Source organism: Physeter macrocephalus, unplaced genomic scaffold, assembly GCF_002837175.3.
Source record: "Physeter macrocephalus isolate SW-GA unplaced genomic scaffold, ASM283717v5 random_598, whole genome shotgun sequence".
Lineage (NCBI taxonomy): Eukaryota > Metazoa > Chordata > Mammalia > Artiodactyla > Physeteridae > Physeter > Physeter macrocephalus.
Window position 1 is genome coordinate 13,318 of NW_021145873.1, and position 20,423 is coordinate 33,740.

The 20,423-nt window shown below is 45.0% G+C and overlaps 1 protein-coding gene across 3 annotated transcripts; it reads right to left on the reverse strand.

The window, feature by feature from the left end:
- Nucleotides 1–1,102: 1,102 nt before the first annotated feature.
- EIF2D (eukaryotic translation initiation factor 2D) lies at nucleotides 1,103–20,081 on the reverse strand. 3 transcript variants are annotated; one of them, XM_007100335.4, is made up of 15 exons: nucleotides 19,886–20,081; nucleotides 18,769–18,959; nucleotides 17,188–17,271; nucleotides 16,616–16,706; nucleotides 13,714–13,821; nucleotides 11,323–11,579; nucleotides 10,706–10,823; nucleotides 9,071–9,116; nucleotides 8,576–8,679; nucleotides 8,305–8,454; nucleotides 7,846–7,935; nucleotides 7,025–7,120; nucleotides 5,839–5,959; nucleotides 2,824–2,998; nucleotides 1,103–1,308 (listed from the first exon to the last, which is right to left on the reverse strand). In XM_007100335.4, the coding sequence occupies exons 1-15, from the start codon at nucleotides 19,939–19,941 to the stop codon at nucleotides 1,238–1,240; spliced, it is 1,758 nt and encodes a 585-aa protein (XP_007100397.1). In that variant the 5' UTR covers nucleotides 19,942–20,081; the 3' UTR covers nucleotides 1,103–1,237. The 3 variants fall into 3 exon arrangements, with proteins under 3 accessions (XP_007100397.1, XP_007100400.1, XP_007100398.1); XM_007100338.4 differs by lacking the exon at nucleotides 19,886–20,081 and having other exon boundaries at nucleotides 18,828–18,921; XM_007100336.4 differs by lacking the exons at nucleotides 1,103–1,308; nucleotides 2,824–2,998 and adding an exon at nucleotides 4,493–5,567 and having other exon boundaries at nucleotides 19,886–20,053.
- Between the last annotated feature and the right edge of the window lie 342 nt (nucleotides 20,082–20,423).

Consider the following 20,423-nt stretch of genomic DNA (forward strand, 5'->3'; position numbering starts at 1 on the left):
AGTTTCATATTGCTTATGTCAACAGAGTGGATCGGTAAAAAAGGAGTTTACTTACAGTGAGTCAGCAGTGAAAAGGACAATTATTCGGGGCCTAATAACAAAAGGCAAGGGACCTCACACACACATTTTCATACTCATCTCCTTCTTCTTTTTCAAGCCCCAGATGGGGAATTTGTGAATATTGTAGACAGTTTCAAGCCTTTATCCTGGTTTAAAAAAAACAAAAGTGGTATGTATGACCAAGGCAAACAAGGAAGTAAACTGAAGTGTGTTTTTTTGATGGCAAAACCAAAGAACTCTGCAGTTATTCAGCTCAGCCCTTCTTCCTGTCGTACAAGGAGAGCCCTGGTACGGAAATGACTGCCCCAAACTGAGCAGGGACCACAGCAGGGGTTCTGAGCCTTTCTGGCATCACATGATCCTGCTGGGAGTTTGACAAAAGCATGGTAACCTCTTTTAGGAAAGTGATCCTACAAAACCTCGCACACTCTTGCGGAGAAGTTCGTGGACCCTCTGAAGATCAACCGAAGACCTCTTCCATGAGCCCCAGGTGAAGAAGTTTGAGGCTAAAGAAAGCACTTGTTGGCTAAGACTTCACTAGCAAAGCCATCATCTTGCAGCCACATCACAACTTGCGGCTGTTAGTGGCAGTTGCCAATGTTGGGGAAAAATCGTTGTATAGAATTCCATGTCCTAATGTGCTTTCACTGTTTCTTATTTCTGTATAGCCTAAACTTTGCTATAACTTAGGGCCAACCCTTCCTTCTTTTGCCTTGATTGATGACAAATATAAATATCTATATAAACAGCCCTTTAAGGATGTGAAGGAATGATTTGGGGCTAGGAGGTTAATTAGGTAGTAAGAACAGCAAGAGGCTGTTGAATATTTGGCAGAGGGACTTTAAAAATGGGAAGGGCCCACCTGCCTGAACTCTGGATGGGCTATTCAGCCTTGAAAGCAGAGGACGAACTAAAATGCCTGAAACCACATGAATGGAAAAGGCACTCCACAACGGCCTTGAGTGTCCATTTAAAATGGCTTCTGATCTGAAAACTTCGTACAACATTTTAGCTGAGTGGAGGAAACAAGAGGGAAATCAAATTTAGATTAGAATAAAAATTTATTTTGGTACAGAATTATATATTTTTTTAATTTGCAAAAGCAGAAAATACTCATATAAATTACCAGCCCATAGCTTGGATTTCCTCTGGATCAACCACCTGAAACAAGAGTCTGTCACTTCTTCTTGCCAGGTTTGGGGGCCTTTTCCAGGCCCTGGATGTGTTTTCGAGGAAGCCGATACTCTTCTACAATCCAAAAGGCAGAAACTCCTCAGTGAGGCATGTGTATGCTCTCCTCCCCGCAACCCCCTCCCCTCTGTCTACAATGACCCTCCTGGGCCCCGACCTCCAAGGTCCCCAATCCGCACAGCTACCTCCTGGCCCTCTTGCCCCACTGTGTGCTCGTTCCTGCTGTCAACTCTCAGTTCAAACCATCTCCAGCATATGACCTGCTCTTCTACACCCAGCTCAAACTCAACTGCAACGGGAATGGACCATTTATCCTTACACCTCGAGGATGAAGTGTGTATTTCAGCAATTTTCACGTTGATAGCTACCTTCTAGGTGTACTTCAGGCACTTATAATTTTCTCACAAGAGAGAATGTGTGTGTCTGAGTTCAGTCATGTGTTTATCTTTTTTCCTCTGTATTTCATACGGGGTTTTTCACTTAAAGGGGCTCAACTGTAAAAGTTAACTGCTGGGTACTGCCTTAGACCATAAAATAAATTTGCTTATTGAGCATTTACTATGGGCCAGACCCTGGGCATGAAAAAAGGATGAAAAAGGTAAGGTCTCTGATTCAAGAAGTTCAGTCTAACAGGGAGTTCAGACAACAGAATAAATTGGCCAAGTTGTAGACACTAACCAGAAATATAAACACAATTGGAAAGTACTATGTTAGCAGTTTTTTAAATGTCAATTTAAGGAAACAGAAAAAAAAAGGGACATGTTCTAAGACAGGCTTCCTGTGACCCCTGAGCTGGGCCAATGAGCCTTTAAGGTCAGGCTGTGAGAGGCCATGCAAGGTGAGGGGACAACACAGAGGAAAGCATCCAGGTGTGAATGTGCAGGTGCACACGGGGAACAGCAAAGGAGATCAGCGCGGCTGAAGCCTGGCGTGGGGATCAGGGACCTGCCAGAGAACCCGGATGGAAGATGGGGTTGGGCTGGGAGGGTCTTGTTTATTGAGCTTACGAGTTTATTCTGAAGGCATTAAGGAGATATAAAAAGTTTTTCAGAGAGGAGTGATGTGATCACATTGTTTTAGGAAGCTGACTCCGGCAGCTGGAATTGAGGACAGACTGGAGGCTGGGTGACTCAGGGTTGGTAGAAAGAACCTAGGCTCGGGAGTCAAGCAAATCAAAGTTCAGAGCCCAGCTGCAGCACCGAACAGCTGAATATCTCATCGCAAAGTACTGAAACTTAGTTTCCTCATCTGCAAAACAGAAACAGTTCTGCAGCATCATTATGATTCAGAGAGACCAAGCCTGCAAAAAGCCCAGCAAAGTGCCCAGCAGAGTTTGGGTGCTCAACAAATGTCTTACAAAAAAAGGAAAACCAGGAAGAAAACTACTCTACTAGCATGGTGGAGAAAACAGTGAATTTGGGGGCTAAAGGATCTAGTTCAAACATTAGTTCCACCTCTCTCTGGCTGCTAAAAGCTAGATATATGGTAAATTCACTAGGGTGAGTTGAGTTGGTAGGAAGATCTTTGCCAAAGTTAGACCAATGTGTCTGCTTCTTAAGAGGGGGTGCTCACCGAGCAACAGTCGGCCGAGGTGGTGGATCTGATTTCCCTGGATCTGAACCTGCAGGATGTCCTTGGTCCCAGGGGCAGGAGTGACAGTAGTGCTAGCCTGGCATCGCTGCTGGAGGATGGTAGCCACCGAGCATGGGTCCAGACCATAGGCCTCCAAGTTCCGGACCACAGTCACCTGTGGGGGACAGAAGACTGATGGTGGGTACAGACCATATGCCCTCCCCTCCAGAAACCTTCCGGGGCCTCAGAAGCCTCCTCACCCCCTATGTTCACCATGCCTACAACCATGGTACCCTCATCCAAATAATTAATTTTTGTGCTTCTAAATTGATTTTTTCTTTCTACCCCATCCAATACAGGTACACCTCAGAGGTATTGTGGATTCGGTTCCAGACCCACCATGATAAAGCGAGTATCACAGTAAAATGAGTCACATGAATTTTTGTTTTCCCAGTGCATATAAAAGTTACGTTCTCATGAAAATCAAAACCACAATGAGGTACCACATCACACTGTTCAGAATGGCCATCATTAAAGTCTACAAATAACAAATGCTGGAGAGGGCGTGGAGAAAAGGGAACCCTCTTACACCCTGGGTGGGAATGTAAATTGGTACAGCTGCTATGGAGAACAGTATGGAGGTTCCTCAAAAAACTAAAAATAGAACTACCATATGATCTAGCAATCCCACTCCTGGGCATATACCCAGGCAAAACTATAACTCGAGAAGATACATGTACCCCTATGCTCATAGCATCACTATTTACAATAGGCAAGACATGGAAACAACCTATCTATCATTCTATTTACAGATGAATGGATAAAGAAGATGTGGTACATATATACAATGGAATATCACTCAGCCATAAAAAAGAATTAAATAATGCCATTTGCAGCAACATGGACGGACCTAGAGATTATCACATTAAGCGAAGTAAGTCAGAAAGAGAAAGACAAATACCATATGCTATCACTTATATATGGAATCTAAAATACAACACAAATGAACTTATCTATGAAACAGAAAACAGACTCACAGACATAGAGAACAGTCTTGTGGTTGCCAAGGGGGAGGCGGGTGGGTAAGGGAAGGATTAGGAGTTTGGGACTAGCAGATGCAAACTAGTAAGTACAGGATGGATAAATAACAAGGGCCTAGTGTATAGCACAGGGAACTATATTCAATATCCTGTGATAAACCATATGGAAAATAATACGAAAAAGAATATATATATGTATAACTGAATCACTTTGCTGTACAGCAGAAATTAACACAACATTGTAAATCAACTGTACTTCAATGAAATATTTTTAAAAGTTATGTTCTCACTATACCGTTAAGTTTGCAATAATATTGTGTCTTAAAAAACAAAGTATATACCTTAATTTAAAAATACCTTATTGTTAAAAAGTGCTACCCATCACCTGAGCCTTCAACGAGTTGTAACCTTTTTCACAATAGTAACATCAAAGATCACATATCATTGATCACCACAACAAATTTAATAATGAAAAAATTCATATACTTTTTTTAAAGTTTTGTTTTTAATGGAGAATTTAAAACATAAATAAAAGTAGAATAGTACAATGAGCTCCCGTGTACCCATCACGAATTTATCAACTCATGACCAACCTTGATTCATCTATATCCCCACCCACCCCCATTCCTGTGTTACTTTAAAGCAAATCCCCCTAGACATCAGATCTCGTCTACAAATATTTCAGTATGTATCGCCAAAAGACAAGGGCTCTTTTTAACATAAAGACAAAACCATCATCACACATAATTACACATTCAAGAAATGGCGGCTATTGCTAATTATTAAGGTTATCATTGTTTGGTTCTCATTTATTGAATGTTTATATGCCAAGTACTATTCTAAGTGCTTCACCCACATATATTCCTTCATTTGATCCTCACAGTGCCTTATGAGGTAGGTATTATCCCCATTCTTCATATAAGGAAACTCAGGCAAAACGACATTAAGTAACTTGCTCAAGGTCAAGCAGCAAGGCAAAGGCCACACTGGAACCCAGGTCTCTAATCTCAAAGCCCACATTCATAACCACACACTACTAGAAAGTTCTTTATTTTGAACCCAAGTCTGTCTTCTTGGGATTTCTACCCAGTAATCTTATTTCTGTCTTCTCAAGGCATACAAAATAAGTGCACTCCTTTTCCCAAGTACAGCTTTTCACATGTTTGAGGACAGATGTAATTTGTTCCCTACGACTTTGTGTTGCCAAGCTAAACACGCTCAGTTCCTTCAGTGATTCTTTTTTTCTTTCCTTTTTTTTTTTTTCTCTTTTGGCTGCGTTGCGTCTTCATTGGTGCGTGCGGCCTTTCTCTAGTTGCGGCAAGCAGGGTTTACTCTTCGTTGTGGTGCACGGGCTCCTCCTTGCGGTGGCTTCTCTTGTTGCGGAGCACAGGCTCCAGGCACGCGGGCTTCAGTAGTTGCGGCACGTGGGCTTCAGCAGTTGTGGCATGTGGGCTCAGTAGTTGCGGCACGCGGGCTCTAGAGCACAGGCTCAATAGTTGTGGCACATGGGCTTAGTTGCTCCGCAGCATGTGGGATCTTCCCAGGCCAGGGATCGAACCCATGTCCCCTGCATTGGCAGGCAGATTCTTAACCACTGCACCACCAGGGAACTCCCTCCTTCAGCGATTCTTTAGTAGTTATTTTCACTGAGCAATGCCCAAGAGGTAACAGAATGAGTAAGAGCTGAAAGCCCATACCATAGTTCTAAGAAAAAAATAAATATAAGATCTTGTTTACTTTTAGAACCAGGCTCTAGCAAGTTTCCTAGTACAAAATCCTAGAGAGCAGTGAGGGAGGGGGTCAGCTTTACCTGTTTTACATAGGGCCTAGCCCAGTCACACAAACATGGGTGTTTCCTAAACAATCTTTGAGGCGTTTAAGGCCAATCTAAAAACCTCCGATCACATTAGAGAGACTAGAACTTAGCAGGGACATTAAATCACCATCTTCAAACGTTGTGTCTTTTAAAAATTACCTTTTTGTTAGAAGCTCTCTGTGCTAGGGTGATGTCAATTGGGCAGATTTTGCCTTTCTTCACAATGGGCTCTTGTCCCGGAAAGGTCACTTGATAGGCAGGCTGCAGTTTTTCCAAACATCTGAAACGGGAGTTAATGAGTTGGTGACTGATAAAGCCAGCAGAAACCATTTCCTCATATCCCATTCCCAGCAGACAGCTAGATGGAAGCTGGTCTTACAGGTGGCGGTTCACCTCTGCCTGCACAGTAGAATCATTCAAATCAGCTAGGGAGCTAAACCCCAGACCAATTAAGTCAGAAACTCTGATCAGGAAGATTCATTTTTTTAAAGCTCCCCAAAGTGTGGCCACAGTCAAGACCCACTGACTCAGGGAAGGGAACATCTGAGACTCGAGCCCCTAGAAACTGCCCACTCGCCTGGCCTTCTGAAAACCTGCCCAGGCGGGCTTGTGGAGTTTACTATCTCAAGAGTCTCCCTTACCCAGCAGAATAAAGTGCTGCTTCACATTTCTGACATGCTGCAATCATGCATCATTTACAGACACCTTTACCACAAGGAATTTCTACCTTTTGTCTAACCAGATTTTCTTTTGCTAGCATACATATTGGGATTGACAATCTTTTTCTAGAAAGGGCCAGGTGGTAAATATTTTAGGCTTTCAAGGGCCATATGGTCTCTTGAAATTACTCAACTCTGCCATTTAGCAGGAAAGCAGCACAGATAATATGTAAACAAATGGGTGTGGCTGCGTGCCAATAAAACCTTATTCACAAAAACAGGTAGCAGGGCCAGATTTGGCCCACAGGCTATAGCTTACTAACTCCTTATAGAAGTTATTTTCAGTTTTGGGTCTACAGAAAAGAAAGAACATAAGAATCCTTCCTTTGAAAAGACTTTAAGACAATCCCCACCCGCCACCCACACCTTCTTTTTTTGAAGCTCTTATTTCTAATTAATGTTCTTCTTCTCTCTCCTTCTCAAGTTCTTCTATACTGTGTTGGCTCAAATCGCTCCAAAGACCCTCCACATCAGAATTACCCAAGCTTGTGTTTACGTAGACTGACATGGTGTGAATTATGGAAAGAAAGTCAGGGATGATGAGAGGGACAATTCTGAAGTCCAATGTGATAGACATTAAGGGGAGGGGATGGAAACATTGGGGAGGGGCTGCCAATCCCCACTACCTGTTCAGGAGACTGTCCCATGGAAGCTTCATGACTGTGTGCTGTTCACCTTTCTCTAAGATGCAGTCACATAGGATGGGATCCAATTTCACAAGACTAAAGGGAAAGAAAAGGCAATAAAGAACTCCTAGCCCCACCCCTTCTGATCCCAGGGTCCACTCAGGATTCATGTGTTATGTGTTGTTTAAAGTCATTCAGGATTATTAGAACCAATTAGGGGTTCACAGTTCATGAAGCAATGTACCCTCTGGATGGGAGGTACATGTCTGCTTTCCTAGAACAAAGGAGAAACAGGCAGTGGAGGGGAAAGTGGGATGGGAAAAAAATCCGAAGACCGGGATCCTGGCTCACTTCCGCTACTAACTAACCATGATTAAGCCAGTAGTTCCCAACTTTTTGATCATGAGGGTATCTTTTGAAATTAAAAAAAAAAAATTAATGGAACACTCTTCATTTAGTAATTTACCTTCTATATCCACTTACTAAGAAAATAGAGAATACCAAAAAGCTAAGATGACTTTGATAAAATTTTTTAAAGTTTGCATTTTGTCCCTCACAAGAGCAAGTGCATTTGAAAATCAACAGTAGATACATATGAGATGATGCTTATTCAGGCTACAGTCAATGTTGACAGCATATCTGGATCTGACTACCTTAGACCACAGCTCTAAGTGTCCGCAGCCTATGGTTTAGAAACCACTGGCCTTGATTATTTCTAGAAGTCTGTGATCTCCTGCACCCCTCCCTCCCAGCCACCCTCCATGTATTCTGAAGATGAACACTGAAGGATATGGGGCGAGCTCTCCTCCCCATCCACTCACTTTTTGTTGTCTGCATCAACCAGGTCATTTTTCTTGGCGTAGTTGATGACGATCGTTCGGACCTCACTGCCCTCGAGGATGCTCCCCTTCCTAGGTGAGAAGTGACCCGGGGCGTTACTCACGCTATTCTGGGAGACAAACTGTAAATACCAAGATTCACTTCCTGCTCAGCAGGGCGCTGTCCTCAGCTGCTCGACCTCTGGGTTCTTCCCTTTTCCTGCCTGGGGCCAGCAGGGCCGTGTGAAGAATAATTACAGGTAGAAAAGGGAGAGACCTACTCTCTCATTCACTTAGTCCAGAGACCCTTCCCAGGGGAAGGAGGCTTGAAGCTGGATCTGGGAGAAAGGGAGGAGGGGGCAGAGCAGGTTTTGCCAGTCACAGAAGAACACTACTCAGGCTGAAAGGATTATAGGCCAGAACACCAAGCAGGCAGAGAAGGGCTGCTCTCCAAAAACTCACTTGTGGCCAGACTCCTGGAAGAGCAGGGTCATGCTGGCTGGGACACAGTAGAGGGATTTTATATCTGGAGGGTGATAGGGCTGTTCCCTGCTACCCTCCTGGATTGTCTGGGAGGTCGGGGAGGGCTCGGGTATGACGAAAGATGTGATCCTAAAACCCAGCAGAAGGAAAGAAAAAACACATTTTATACTAGCGTCTTGGCGATTCCCGGTCCGTGGCCCAGGTGCCCTGGGGCCAAATGAGCTGCGGTGACCAGGCCCCCTGCACTCACCTCGGGTGCTTCCAGTCCACAGCCACAATGCTCTCCACCCCTTTGCTCAGCTCCTGCACCTGTATAATCTGCTCCTGCTGCATGTGCTGCAGGAACTTAGAGAGCTAAGGGAGAGAGGGCCAGTGGTAGGGGACCTCATCGACTCTGCACACACACTGAGCACCTGAGACATGCCAGACACCGAGCTAGGCAGGTCCCGGGGAGGGACGTGGGACAGTCCCTGTCCTCATCCAGTTAGGAAGTGAAGGGCCCCTACCGGTGAAGCCTTTCAGAACTTGGATCAGATATAAAGGGGTGGGAAGGAGAGAGGGGAGTGGGTGCCCACCCAACTGCCTCAGCCCAGGGAGAGTTTTCTTCCGCCCCCTATACCTGGAATCAAAAAGCTTAATTCTAGCCTCAGCCCTGCAGATAGGGCTTCCCCATGTCCACCAGCTCACGCCACGTGTGCCCCTACACAGCTCCCTGTGTGGGTATGCGGAGAAGGGACCCGCTTACCTTTTTGTAGCTTGACTTCTTTATGTCCAGTTGTCGTCCTTCGGGGCTGATGGCAGATGGAAAAGGCAAGTTAAGCTAACAAAGCAGTAGTGGTACGGCCTGCCTGACACTGAGAGGAGGACATTTTCCTCAGCCTTCCTCCTGTATGTTCAGAAAAAGGCCGCTGTTCCAGAGATCTCTGCCCATTGGCAGCATCAGAGAGAGATGCAGACTTTAGCTGCTCCAGATCCTTGCAGTCCAATAGGCCTTTCTGTAAAGATGGAATGTTCTCTGCTATCAACGTGGTGGCCACTAGACAAATGTGGCTATTAAGCACTTGAAACGTGACTAATGTGACTAAGGAGCTGAATTTTAAATTTTAATTAATTTAAATTTAAATAGCCACACCTGGCTTGTGGCTACTGTACCAGATACAGCTTTAGATTCCTTTCAAACTAGACAACCTTCTGTGGCCTCAGAAGTTTCACCTCTAGGTGAGCCTATGCAACACCAAGCTCACTGTGGCAGCAAGGCAAAGCACATCCTGCAGGCCAAATCTGGCAATGCCCATTCATCTACTGTCTATGGTTGCTTTACTGCCACAATGGCAGACTTGCACAGTTGCAATAGAGACTGTAGGGCCTGCAAAGCCTAAAATAATTACTATCTGACTCTTTATAGACTGTTAGCTTTGGGGGAAAGATCCCTAATGAAAGCTGTAATCATTCTATCTCCCCAGAACGTACACATCTTCTCTCAAAATGTGAAAAGCAAAAGCAGTGGGATTCATAGGGATCCCTTCTAGAACCCACCCCAGGTTAAGAACCTCTACCCCCTTCCCAGTTACTTGCAACCCAGCAAGGTCAGGACAAATTACCAAGTATCCTGCCACACACTCCAGCCCCCATACTTGTATAGAATGCCTTAAAGAAGCTCACATGTAAAGGAAGAGAATTACATTAAAACCACTTTTTTTAAAAAAGAGAGCAAAATTCTCAAAAAGAAAGAAGTTCAGACTTGAGGAGAAAATCAATGAGCAAATCTCCTGACATGATCATATTTACTGGGTGCTTATTAAATGTCAGGTTATTCAATCTTGACAGCGATCTTACAAGTGTTGGAAATCAGGGCTCAGAGAAGCCGTGGCTCCAATACCCTGGGGAGCTGGCTTTTGAGCCCAGATGGCTCTGTCTTCAAAGTCCAGGTTCCACCCGCACGCGACACCCCCTCTGCTGTTGGCTGTGTGTGAGGGTCGGGTGGGGGGCTCACACCGATTCTTCCTGCTGACACAACCTAATCGGGCCCACCTACTCCTCAGGAAGGTGTGAGGGGATTGAAGCCTCCAGACAAACAGGCTGCCCCAGGGCCCTTCCGGGGCCGGACATGCTGCCCGATCCGTAAAAGAGCCCAGAATCACCACAGCAGAGGCAGTGCTCAAAGCGCCTTGCGAATTTTAACCTTCATTTCCTCAACATCCTTTCACTGGCTAAAACTTAAGTCTTTAAAACTCAGTATTTGCTAGATCAACCCTCCACTTCACTCCTTCCACATCATGTCCCTAAAACAATTCCCCCATCAGCCTTGTCCCACCCTACCACCAAAGAGCAAGAGACAGGCCCGGCCCCCGGCCCCCGGCCCACACCATGCCTTCCATACCAGCAGGAGAACATGTGGCTGCCCAGGAGAGTGCTGGTGAGTAAAGGGAGGTCAGCCTTTTTGACGCGGTGCTTCAAAGCACGCAAGAAGCATCTCTGCAACAGTTCGTCCATTTGCTCTGCAAGGAAAAGACAAGAACCACATCCTTCCTGAGGGCCGCAAGGCCCGCGCAGCACAAGTAAACTCCCCGCACGGTGACATCCGTACCTCACCCCTCAGCTCTGAAGGAGCCCATTCCCAGGCACCAAAGCTCCCAGACTCTCTAGAACACTGAGCCTTTACAGAGGTCTGACCCCACAGAAGGGGTCAGGCCACAAAGTCCCACCCAGCCAGGCACAGATGCTTCTCTGATAGAGAAGTCAGAGCCAGAAGAAAACTAAGAGGGCCGTGTAGCTGGGAACAGTCCAAATAGCAGAGCTGACGGGTATCCAGGGAAACGCAACATATGCGGAAGACTCCCAGGTAAGATGGCAAAGGGCTGTGGCACCACCCTCACCAAAAATAAGGACTTTCTCCTCCCCTCCCGGAGCTATGGTGCCACTCCAGTCAGAAGCAGAGCAGAGCACTTAAGTCTCCTACACTGAGAGGAGAGTGCCCTACTTCTGCCAGAGCTGTACCTTGAAGGGTCTTGCCGTCCGTGAGGTCTGGGTTCAGGCCCCCGACACTGGGGTCTTCTGTGGCTTCCAACAGGGACTTCTCCCCACACCTCTGCTGAACCTCCCCCTCCTCCTCCTCCTCTCCCTCCAGGGTCAGGCGCCTCATGTCTCCCTGCAAGGCGGTGTCTGCCTGGACAGACCCCTTCTCTTCACTGAGATCTGGGGGATCCAGGGCCAGTGGAGCAATGGATGGTGGAGAGGACTTGTCTCCAGATCGCCTGCAAAAACCTCATGTCAGAAACACTGAGCAGCAGCCACAACACTCTCCAGCCCCGGTCAGGGGGTCAGCGGGGGTCCAGAGAGAGTAAGACCCACGGGCAGGGGTGTCCAGGAGAGGCCAGAGAATCTGGGTGTGCCTCTCAAATCTGTTTCCAATTCTGGGCCCAGAGAAGTCCCATGCCTCAGTTTCCTCATCTCTGAAATGGGGAGAGTAATTCTTGCCTCCTCCTTAACCCAAAGGAATAATAATATTATTAACAGAAATTCAGGGACAGAGAATAATTAAAGACAACATAGTTAAAGTGGAGCTCCCCTTCCAAAGTATTCCCTTCATATAAATTAAAAATAAAACCATTTTGAATTAAATAACCAAATTAAGATTGCAAACACATCTGTAGTACCATTTTGGTGAAATACAAACCCAAGGTTGAGCGTATGGAACAAATTACAAACACCTGGACTGCTCAAGACTGCAAAAACAGTTGCTTCTGTGTTAAATCAGAATGCAATCTAAAATAGATAAATGACAAGGACCAACTGTATAGCACAGGGAACTATATTCAATACCTTGTAATAACCTTTAATGGAAGCACAGGGAACTATAACCTTTAATGGAAAAGAATCTGAAAAAGAACATATATGTATATATCTATATCTAGAATCACTAGATGTACTAATGATCACTAGAATCACTTGGCTGTACACCTGAAACTAACACAACATTGTACGTCAACTATACCTCAATTGAAAAAGAAGAATGCAATCTAACCTGTAGAGTAGAGATTACAATGGTTTTATGCCACTAAGCCTTATGAAGACAGCAAAAAAAGGGATGCCACGTAGCAGAGCGGTGAAAGCAAAAAGCTTTATGTTAACTAAGATTATGCAAGTCAAACAAAGTTTTACTAACAGCTGCAGCAAGGCTTATTAGTATGGCTACTAGTGAGGCCGGAGCATATGTTTAGGCTATTCTGATCAGGTAAATACCATAAGCATTTTCAAAGGGTGGGAGGAGGGGAGACTGAGGCAGCCACTGATAAAACAATTTAGACGGGCTTCCCTGGTGGCGCAGTGTAGTTAAGAATCTGCCTGCCAATGCAGGGGACACGGGTTCGAGCCCTGGTCCGGGAAGATCCCATATGCCACAGAGACTGAGCCCGTGCGCCACAACTACTGAGCCAGCATGCCACAACTACTGAAGCTCGTGCACCTAGAGAAGCCACCGCAGTGAGAAGCCCACATGCAGCAGCAAAGACCCAACGCAGCCAAAAATAAATATAAATAAAATAAATAAATTTATAAAAAAACAATTTAGACAACAGGACCTTAATTGCCCAGACTAACAGTCAGAAAACAAGGTGCTGGGAGTACGTGAGTAAGCAGCCCTCAAATGCCTGCTGAAACCCAGACTGATGAGGCTGTACCTCCAGCAAAGCAGGGCTTGGCCAATACTTGTAAAATAAGTAACTCCAAGACTGACTAAAAATGTAAGGGTAAATCTATACCAACAGGCCACAACACTTGGCCAAAAGACCAGGTATACTGCTTTCAAGAAAAGCACTACTTACTATTTTGGTTAAATGACAAGAAAATAACCAGAAAATAAACTCACATACAGCTCCAGAGAGCAACTGTCACAGTTAGAAAGTGCAAGTTCCATAATGAGAAGGAGATCCGAAATGTGAAACTTGAACAACATGAAAGTAATCAGGTTATATCACCCTGGTTCCTGAGGATCTACTCTACTTTGATTTGGATTCAGATGTGAGAATCCCCGAGCACTCATCATGGGGTCAGAAAATGCCTAAATGTACATGGCAGAAAAGGCCAGATCGACCAGTGCCATAAAAATAAAGAATATCACTGTACTGAGAGGCAGAGAAGACAATCCCTAAGGCCTTCTTCCAGGCCTAGGATTCTACAGTTCACCTAGAAAATAAAGTTATCTGTAATTTCTTTTCTAAACAGGCAAAAAAAAAATCTTTTCTCCACATTTTGCAAGGAAATTAATGTCTGGGGTCAGCAACTTGACTAAGGACACAGCAGGGATCAAAACTCTCGCTTCTGAATCCAGGCCCTGTGCTCTCTCCGCCCACCCAGCTCCCTATAAAACAGAAAAAGCATGGAACCCACCACAAGTGGTCCTGGTAGGTGTGGAGCACAGAGAAGCCCCTTCCCTTCAGACCTGAGGTCAGCATCTCAGTTGTGGACATGGCAGCAACTCCGATGGCAACGGGGGCTCTGAGAAGGAGGAGGCCAGAGACGAGGGTCAGGGAAAGTCTTCCAGGAGGGCACATGTCAGGACCAGCTTTCTACACATGTGTTCAAAGCACCACGGTTGCAAATCTGAAGCATCCACTTGCATCACAGAGCTAAAACTCAGTGCAGTCTCAATCTTATTCAAATTACCTACACATATGACTTTCAAAAATTCCTTGACCAGGGGCTTCCCTGGTGGCGCAGTGGTTGCGCGTCCGCCTGCCGATGCAGGGGAACCGGGTTCGCGCCCCGGTCTGGGGGGATCCCACATGCCGCGGAGCGGCTGGGCCCGTGAGCCATGGCCGCTGGGCCTGCGCGTCCGGAGCCTGTGCTCCGCAACGGGAGAGGCCGCAGCAGAGGGAGGCCCGCATACCACAAAAAAAAAAAAAAAAAAATTCCTTGACCAAATATTCCCTTCTGTGTAAGTAACTCCTCTACTGATGTTATCATTGTTATATTCTTATTATGAATCAAACCCAGGCAGGACTCAGAAGGATATTTAAAGTTCCCTTTCTTTAATTTCAAAAATATAAATTATCTCCCCTATCTTAAAAAAGGCATAGCCATCCTATATGGAAATTCAGAAGGGAGGCCATTCATATGCCATAAATTAGGCTGAGGGTTGCCACAGGGAAGAGAGAAGAGAGATACAGTGGTACCAACTAAAGGTTCCTTCTGAGTTGGTTCTTTATAACAGGGCTTGCTCTGTATAACTATCTATCTAAGAACTGGATGTGTCCAAAATATCAAAAACAACCACATTTACAATAACTACAAAAAACTTCCAAAGCCCAAATGGGAAATCTCTGTCAGCCCACTGTTACTCAGCAATGCTCACACATCGCCTATAAGGATTGGTGTCCAGCTGGCTAACAGTAGGGGAATATACAAGCCTGGCAACGTTGCCTGGACCCAAGGGAGACGATTCAAGGGCAGATTTCCCAACACCTGAACTTCAAAAAAATGTCTGCTAATCCGGTGGCTCCACTTACTGTGCCCATGGGTCAGTTCCTGCCACAGAATCTTTGAATTTGGCTTCTTTCCCAGTTCCTAAAAGACGGGCCATTGTCTTCCACCCTTGGAATGGTCAATGGCTCAAGAACTTCAGTCTCGAACATGGCTTGTAGTTTTAGTAAACTCCCTTGTACCCTCACCCCCTTCCATAAACCACCGAGGCTTCATTCCCACATACATTCTAAATGCCAAACTGAGAGGCCAAATACACATTTATGTAGTTTTCTCCTATCTTGGATAGAATACTGGGGGGAAAAAACAATAATTTCACCATTCTTTTCAACTTCAAGTTTTGCTACAGGTAAACAAGGAAGGAAACATTTCTAGGTGCTTGGTTCCAAAAGGTTCAAGGAAAATAGGAGAATATGAGCAGCAAAAATAAGATCTTTAAACACTGACCCCTCCCATGCCTACCATGTTTCTCTCTCAAAGAAGCAATGAGTAAAATAATAAGATGTCATTTTTCATTCAGGATGATACAAATGAAAATGACCCATCATATCCAGTGTCGGTGAGCATGTAAGGAAACAGGCTCCATATACCCTGTAGGTAGGAGGGAAAACTGACACAGCATTTTTATAGGGCAACAGAAAACATACACGATTTTCAGCCAAACAGTTCTGCTTCTTAGTATCTACTTTAGAAAAATATTGGCACTAATGTCCCTAGAGGCATCAGGAAGATCTTGTTTGTGATAGAGACAAAGTAGAGGCAACCACAATGTCCACTAGGAGGGGACTTTTCCCATCACCCCACAGCGGGTAAAAAGATTCAGCTTATCTGTGCTTGCTGACATGGAAAATGTCCCCACTACCTGAAGTGAAAAAGTAATAGGGATAAAGTTTGTTTATTTGTATTTTTAAACATACACACCCCAAACCATACATTTTATATGCACGTGTATATATGCACTGAAGAAGGCTGACAAGGACATGCATCAGAATGATAATGGTTACTTCTAGGAGAAGAGAATTATGGGGTGAGAGGGTTCTGATTTTTCAGAACTGTTCATATGATTACTTCCTAATTTATTTTAAAAAAGAGACACTGTGGTGATGGCTGAACAACCCTGTAAATATACTTAAAAAAATCACTGAATTGTACATTTGAAAAAGGTGAATTTTATAGTATGAAAACTATATCTCAATAAATCTATTAAAAATAATTAAAAGATGAGGATGATGATGTGGATGTTAGACAAAAATAATGTTGAAGTCATGAAAGGCAGGAAAGACCAAGAAAATGTCACAGACAGGAGACTAAGAAGACATGACAACTAAATGCAATGTGGTACCCTAGACTGGATTCTTGAACACAAAAAAAGAAAAAAAGACATCGTGGGAAAACTGGGGAAATATGCATAAAGTCTGTAATAGTGTCAAAAGGACTGTACCAATGTTAATTCCTTAGTGTTGATAACTATACTGTGGTTATACAAGATGTTATCATTACAGGAAGCTGGGTAAGGAGTATTTCAGGACTCTGTACTATACTTGCAACTCCTCTGTAAATCTAAGAAAAAAATTTTTTAAGTAGAAAAAAAACAAATAAATTTTGAAAAAGAAGAAGCAGCAGCAAATACACTTGGCCCAGATGTATGGACACCCCACAGGCTCACTGCCATTCTCCACTCTCTGATCGTTCAGGAAGAATCTGTTTTTCCTTTTAATCCTTTATCCATATGCTGTGAAGTTGTCATTCCCACCCCTCCCAAGTTTTCCCTAAGTTTTTTCCCCATAGGCACAGCTGACTGGCACAGTACCTGTTCCCCACCAAGGCAATGGCACAGAGGTCACCCTTCTGTACCTGAGGCAGACCAGCAGGGGGCACCACTAGTCCTGGCAGCATCAAATCTGCAGGAAACAAAAGCATTGCAACTAACCCCAGTTTACTTCATCATTTATTCATTCGCTCAACAAACAAACATTTATTAGGCATCAACTACATTATTCATAATGAAAATAAAAAGTGGCAAACTGAGGATCAGACCTTTTCCTTCTGGGAGACTAGTGGTCAAATTGAAGCACCAAGCTGAGGGTCCAGTTCCATGATCTATCTTATTCTGGTTTCCTAAATTCAGTTTATTAATCTAAAGTATAGCATATGGCAGTTCACAAAGCACTTTCATGTCACTTATCTTATTTAAGCCTTACAGCAGGGTCAGAGAGGCCCAGAGAGCTTATAGAAGCAGCCAAGTAAGAGATGCAACAGACATGGGGGAAATATTCTATTTTTCAATCATATGAATGCACAAAATGGGTACATTTATTAAAGTAGTTGGCCTTTACTAAGTAGGTTTCAGCCAGTATCCAGAATGTAGGAAAATACTCTTACCTGCTCCCCCCACCAGTTTTTCAAGCACCAGGGGCCATGTTGTAAATGTTGGTAGAAGATCAGGATAAGACCACAGGGTGTACACTGTCCAAAAAGAGAGCCAGAAAACACTTACTGCCCAAAAGTCAACCCCCTTGGGAATGGTAAAGCCAGACACTAAGGGCACATTAAGCAAGATGTAGAAAAGAAACTCAACTCAAAGCTAGAGAGAAGGTTGTAAGGGGATGCCCAAAGAAGTTGCATTTTTTTTTATTAGATTACCCCAAGTTTGTGAAGCGGTTTATATGTTATATGCTATTTACTTTAGAATCCTTGCTTACTTCAGCCCTAGAGACCTGCATTCTTTACATATTTATACTGAGCTCTTTGCAGTAGTTTCTCTCAATCTACGATCTTGAGAAGTTATCACTTTTACTGGTCGGAAGACACATGAAGTGAGCTACAGCTTTAAGAGTTTGTTTAATTGCCGAAGTTGGATATTTATGTGTAAGGCTAAAACTAGTGATGAAGTGAACATCTGCTTTTGCCTGTCCAGTATCCCTTTTCCCCTCTCTGGGAACTGAGTGCCCCTTTTCCTGTGGGAAACACATTCCATATAGTTTACATCAGGCTGACTCCCTTCTCAACGAGGCTGCAGTCTTGAAGAAGGTGGAGACTTAAGAAACTGGGTATCACTTGAGACTTGGAGGCACCTATTGTTCCACCTGGATTGCAGCAGCCGAAAATGGCCATAGTGGATAAAAGTAGGGACAGAGCCCCAACGAGGATTCCTTTTATGACCTCAGAAGCAAGTAATCCGAAACCAGGGCACCAGCCTGTAAGAAATTCTGAAACTTTCCCATGTTTATTATTTTTATTCTCTCTGTTTCCACAGAGATTAGCAGTAAAACCCTTAGATCAAAAAGGGCTCGTATGTGGACAGCAGCAAAGCGGGGTGGGGGCAGGGGTGGCCTGGGGTAGGAGACTGCACTGCACTGCTGCAGCCAAGCTGGGAGGAAGAAAAGCCCCCAAGTGACAAAGCAGGTGTCAGCAGCCATGGAAAAGAGAAAAGGACACTGCCTCTCTGAGATCTGTGACAAAGAAAGCAAGCAAAGAATCCTGAGAGCCAGACAGAGCCTAAGAAAGAATCCCTGTGAGATATTTCAACCAAAGTCCACCACTAAGACAGCTGGGTATGGAGTTTAATTAACCCAGCTTCTTTCCCATCACAGTATCTCTTCAGTATCTTAAGAAAATTCCACTAGTGCAAGTTTTAAGAAGCATTTTTTACATGCCCTGAAACTCCACCCTTTTCACGACCTCTGCTCCAATCCCTAGTTAACCCACTAGAAATGAGTGTTTCTTCACCTCAGAATTTCCCTTGGCAACCACCCTCTTTTTGTGTTAACCCTTTTTTTCCCTCACTTCTATAGCAGTTTCTGATCTTGAAAGACCCAATTCTAGGGACACTAAATCCAAAAAGATTCTTAGGGAGATTTCGCATTTATTTGTTTTAAGGAAGACAGATTAATGGAAGAAACAAGGAGAAACAGATATTAGGCAAGGACCATAGTAATGGCCATCTCCATCCCATTGCCATACCTGTCGGATATAGATTTTTCTCCAGTTCAAATAGGATGGGGTTACCACCACTCACGTACACAGTCACTGCATCCCCTCTGTGAGCATACAACTTCACAATGTTGAGTTCTTCCTTTCCAGGTACTAACTCAGAGACCTGATCCGTTCCAAGAGTGGGGAAAACAGCTGTCACATCGGCCCGAAGCTTTCTCCTGCAGAGAGCACACATACCTGGTATGTATGCTGCCTGGATGGATTTTAATAAATATTGAGGACTCAAGACTTACTATAAAATCACGAGGGCCAAGAAAAAGACTGGTTGATGATGCCCTATTCTCACTCTTCCAAAACATCCTATTCTCTTTCTCATCCAATGTCTCATCTATTTTCACATGTTCCTGGGACATGTCTTTCCATTTTACAAAGAAATGAAAAAACTGAGATCCGGTAAGCAACCCAAGTTAGCCTGCCACTGGAAACTAAGCCCTGCCTTCCTGACTCCACACATAGCTCTTAGACCCACTCCTTTCTCATATATGCTTGGCAAATCTGTCAACTTATGATTAAACAGCTCTGCTAGGGCACCAAGAATGACAACTATAGAACACTGGCTCCAAAATTCCCAAGGTGATACCTTCATTTGCAAAGCTGAACAGATACAGTTCTTACTACATGTGCCTTATCCTCTCTCACCTCACCCTCCATCTGTCTCTCCTGCCAGTGGTAATCACTAGACACCTCTTCTCGTATACTTGTAGTTCTCTGTGCCCCATCTAAGCTCTCCCAAGGGACTCAAAGCTCTTGGTAGGGCAGGGACCCCGTTTTCCTTCATTTTTGCATCCTCCACGACACCTTAAACAGACTGCAGTCAATACGCGCTGATTGAATTACGCTTTCTCGTAAACTCACTAAAATATACAAAAGACAGCCTGGGATTTAAATCAGGGCTCCTCTCCATCTTCACCCTCAAAACACGTCTAACTCACCCTTGCCCGCACCCCCGGGGTCCCTTCTCCGGCTGTACCCCTCGGCTTCCACCCCAAGTCGGCTGACCCAGCCCAGAAAAGGCTGTGAGCCAGCCGAGCTTGAGAGATGTCTGGGTGCCCTGGTGGGCAGAGCAGGCTCTTCTCTCCCTCACCTGTCCGACCCCTTGATGGCCGTGTTGGACTTGACCCGAAAGGCCTTGGCAAACATGTCTGCTGGAGTGGCCTGGGGAAGAGAAGGAGACCACAGCAGCCAGGGGCTGTCAGGAAAGCGCGAGCACGGCGGCTTCCCGACCCGCAGTCCTGGGGGCAGCCATGCTTGGGCCCGGCTGGGAAAGGGGCCCGGCTGGAAACCGGGGCCGCGCAGCTTCACGGCCACCCCTAGTGGCAAGGCTGGGAACTGAAGCATGGGGGGCGGGGCCGGAGAAGGCGGAGCGGATCCCTGCGCGGAGCGGTGCACCCGGCCGCCTCACCCCTTCTGCCCGGCTCTGCGCCTACGCGAGTGGCTTGAGCGGGCGCGCCTGTAGTATCTCTGGAGCCAACAGCGATTCCGTTCATTTTTACTCCATCAGCGTTATAGTGTGTTGAGTAGGAGCTCTGCCAGCTCTCATTCCATTCAGTTTAGTTCAGCTGCACAAAATTAATTGAACTCGTGTTTTATTAAACTTGCAGTCCTCTTGAATGCTTTTCTTC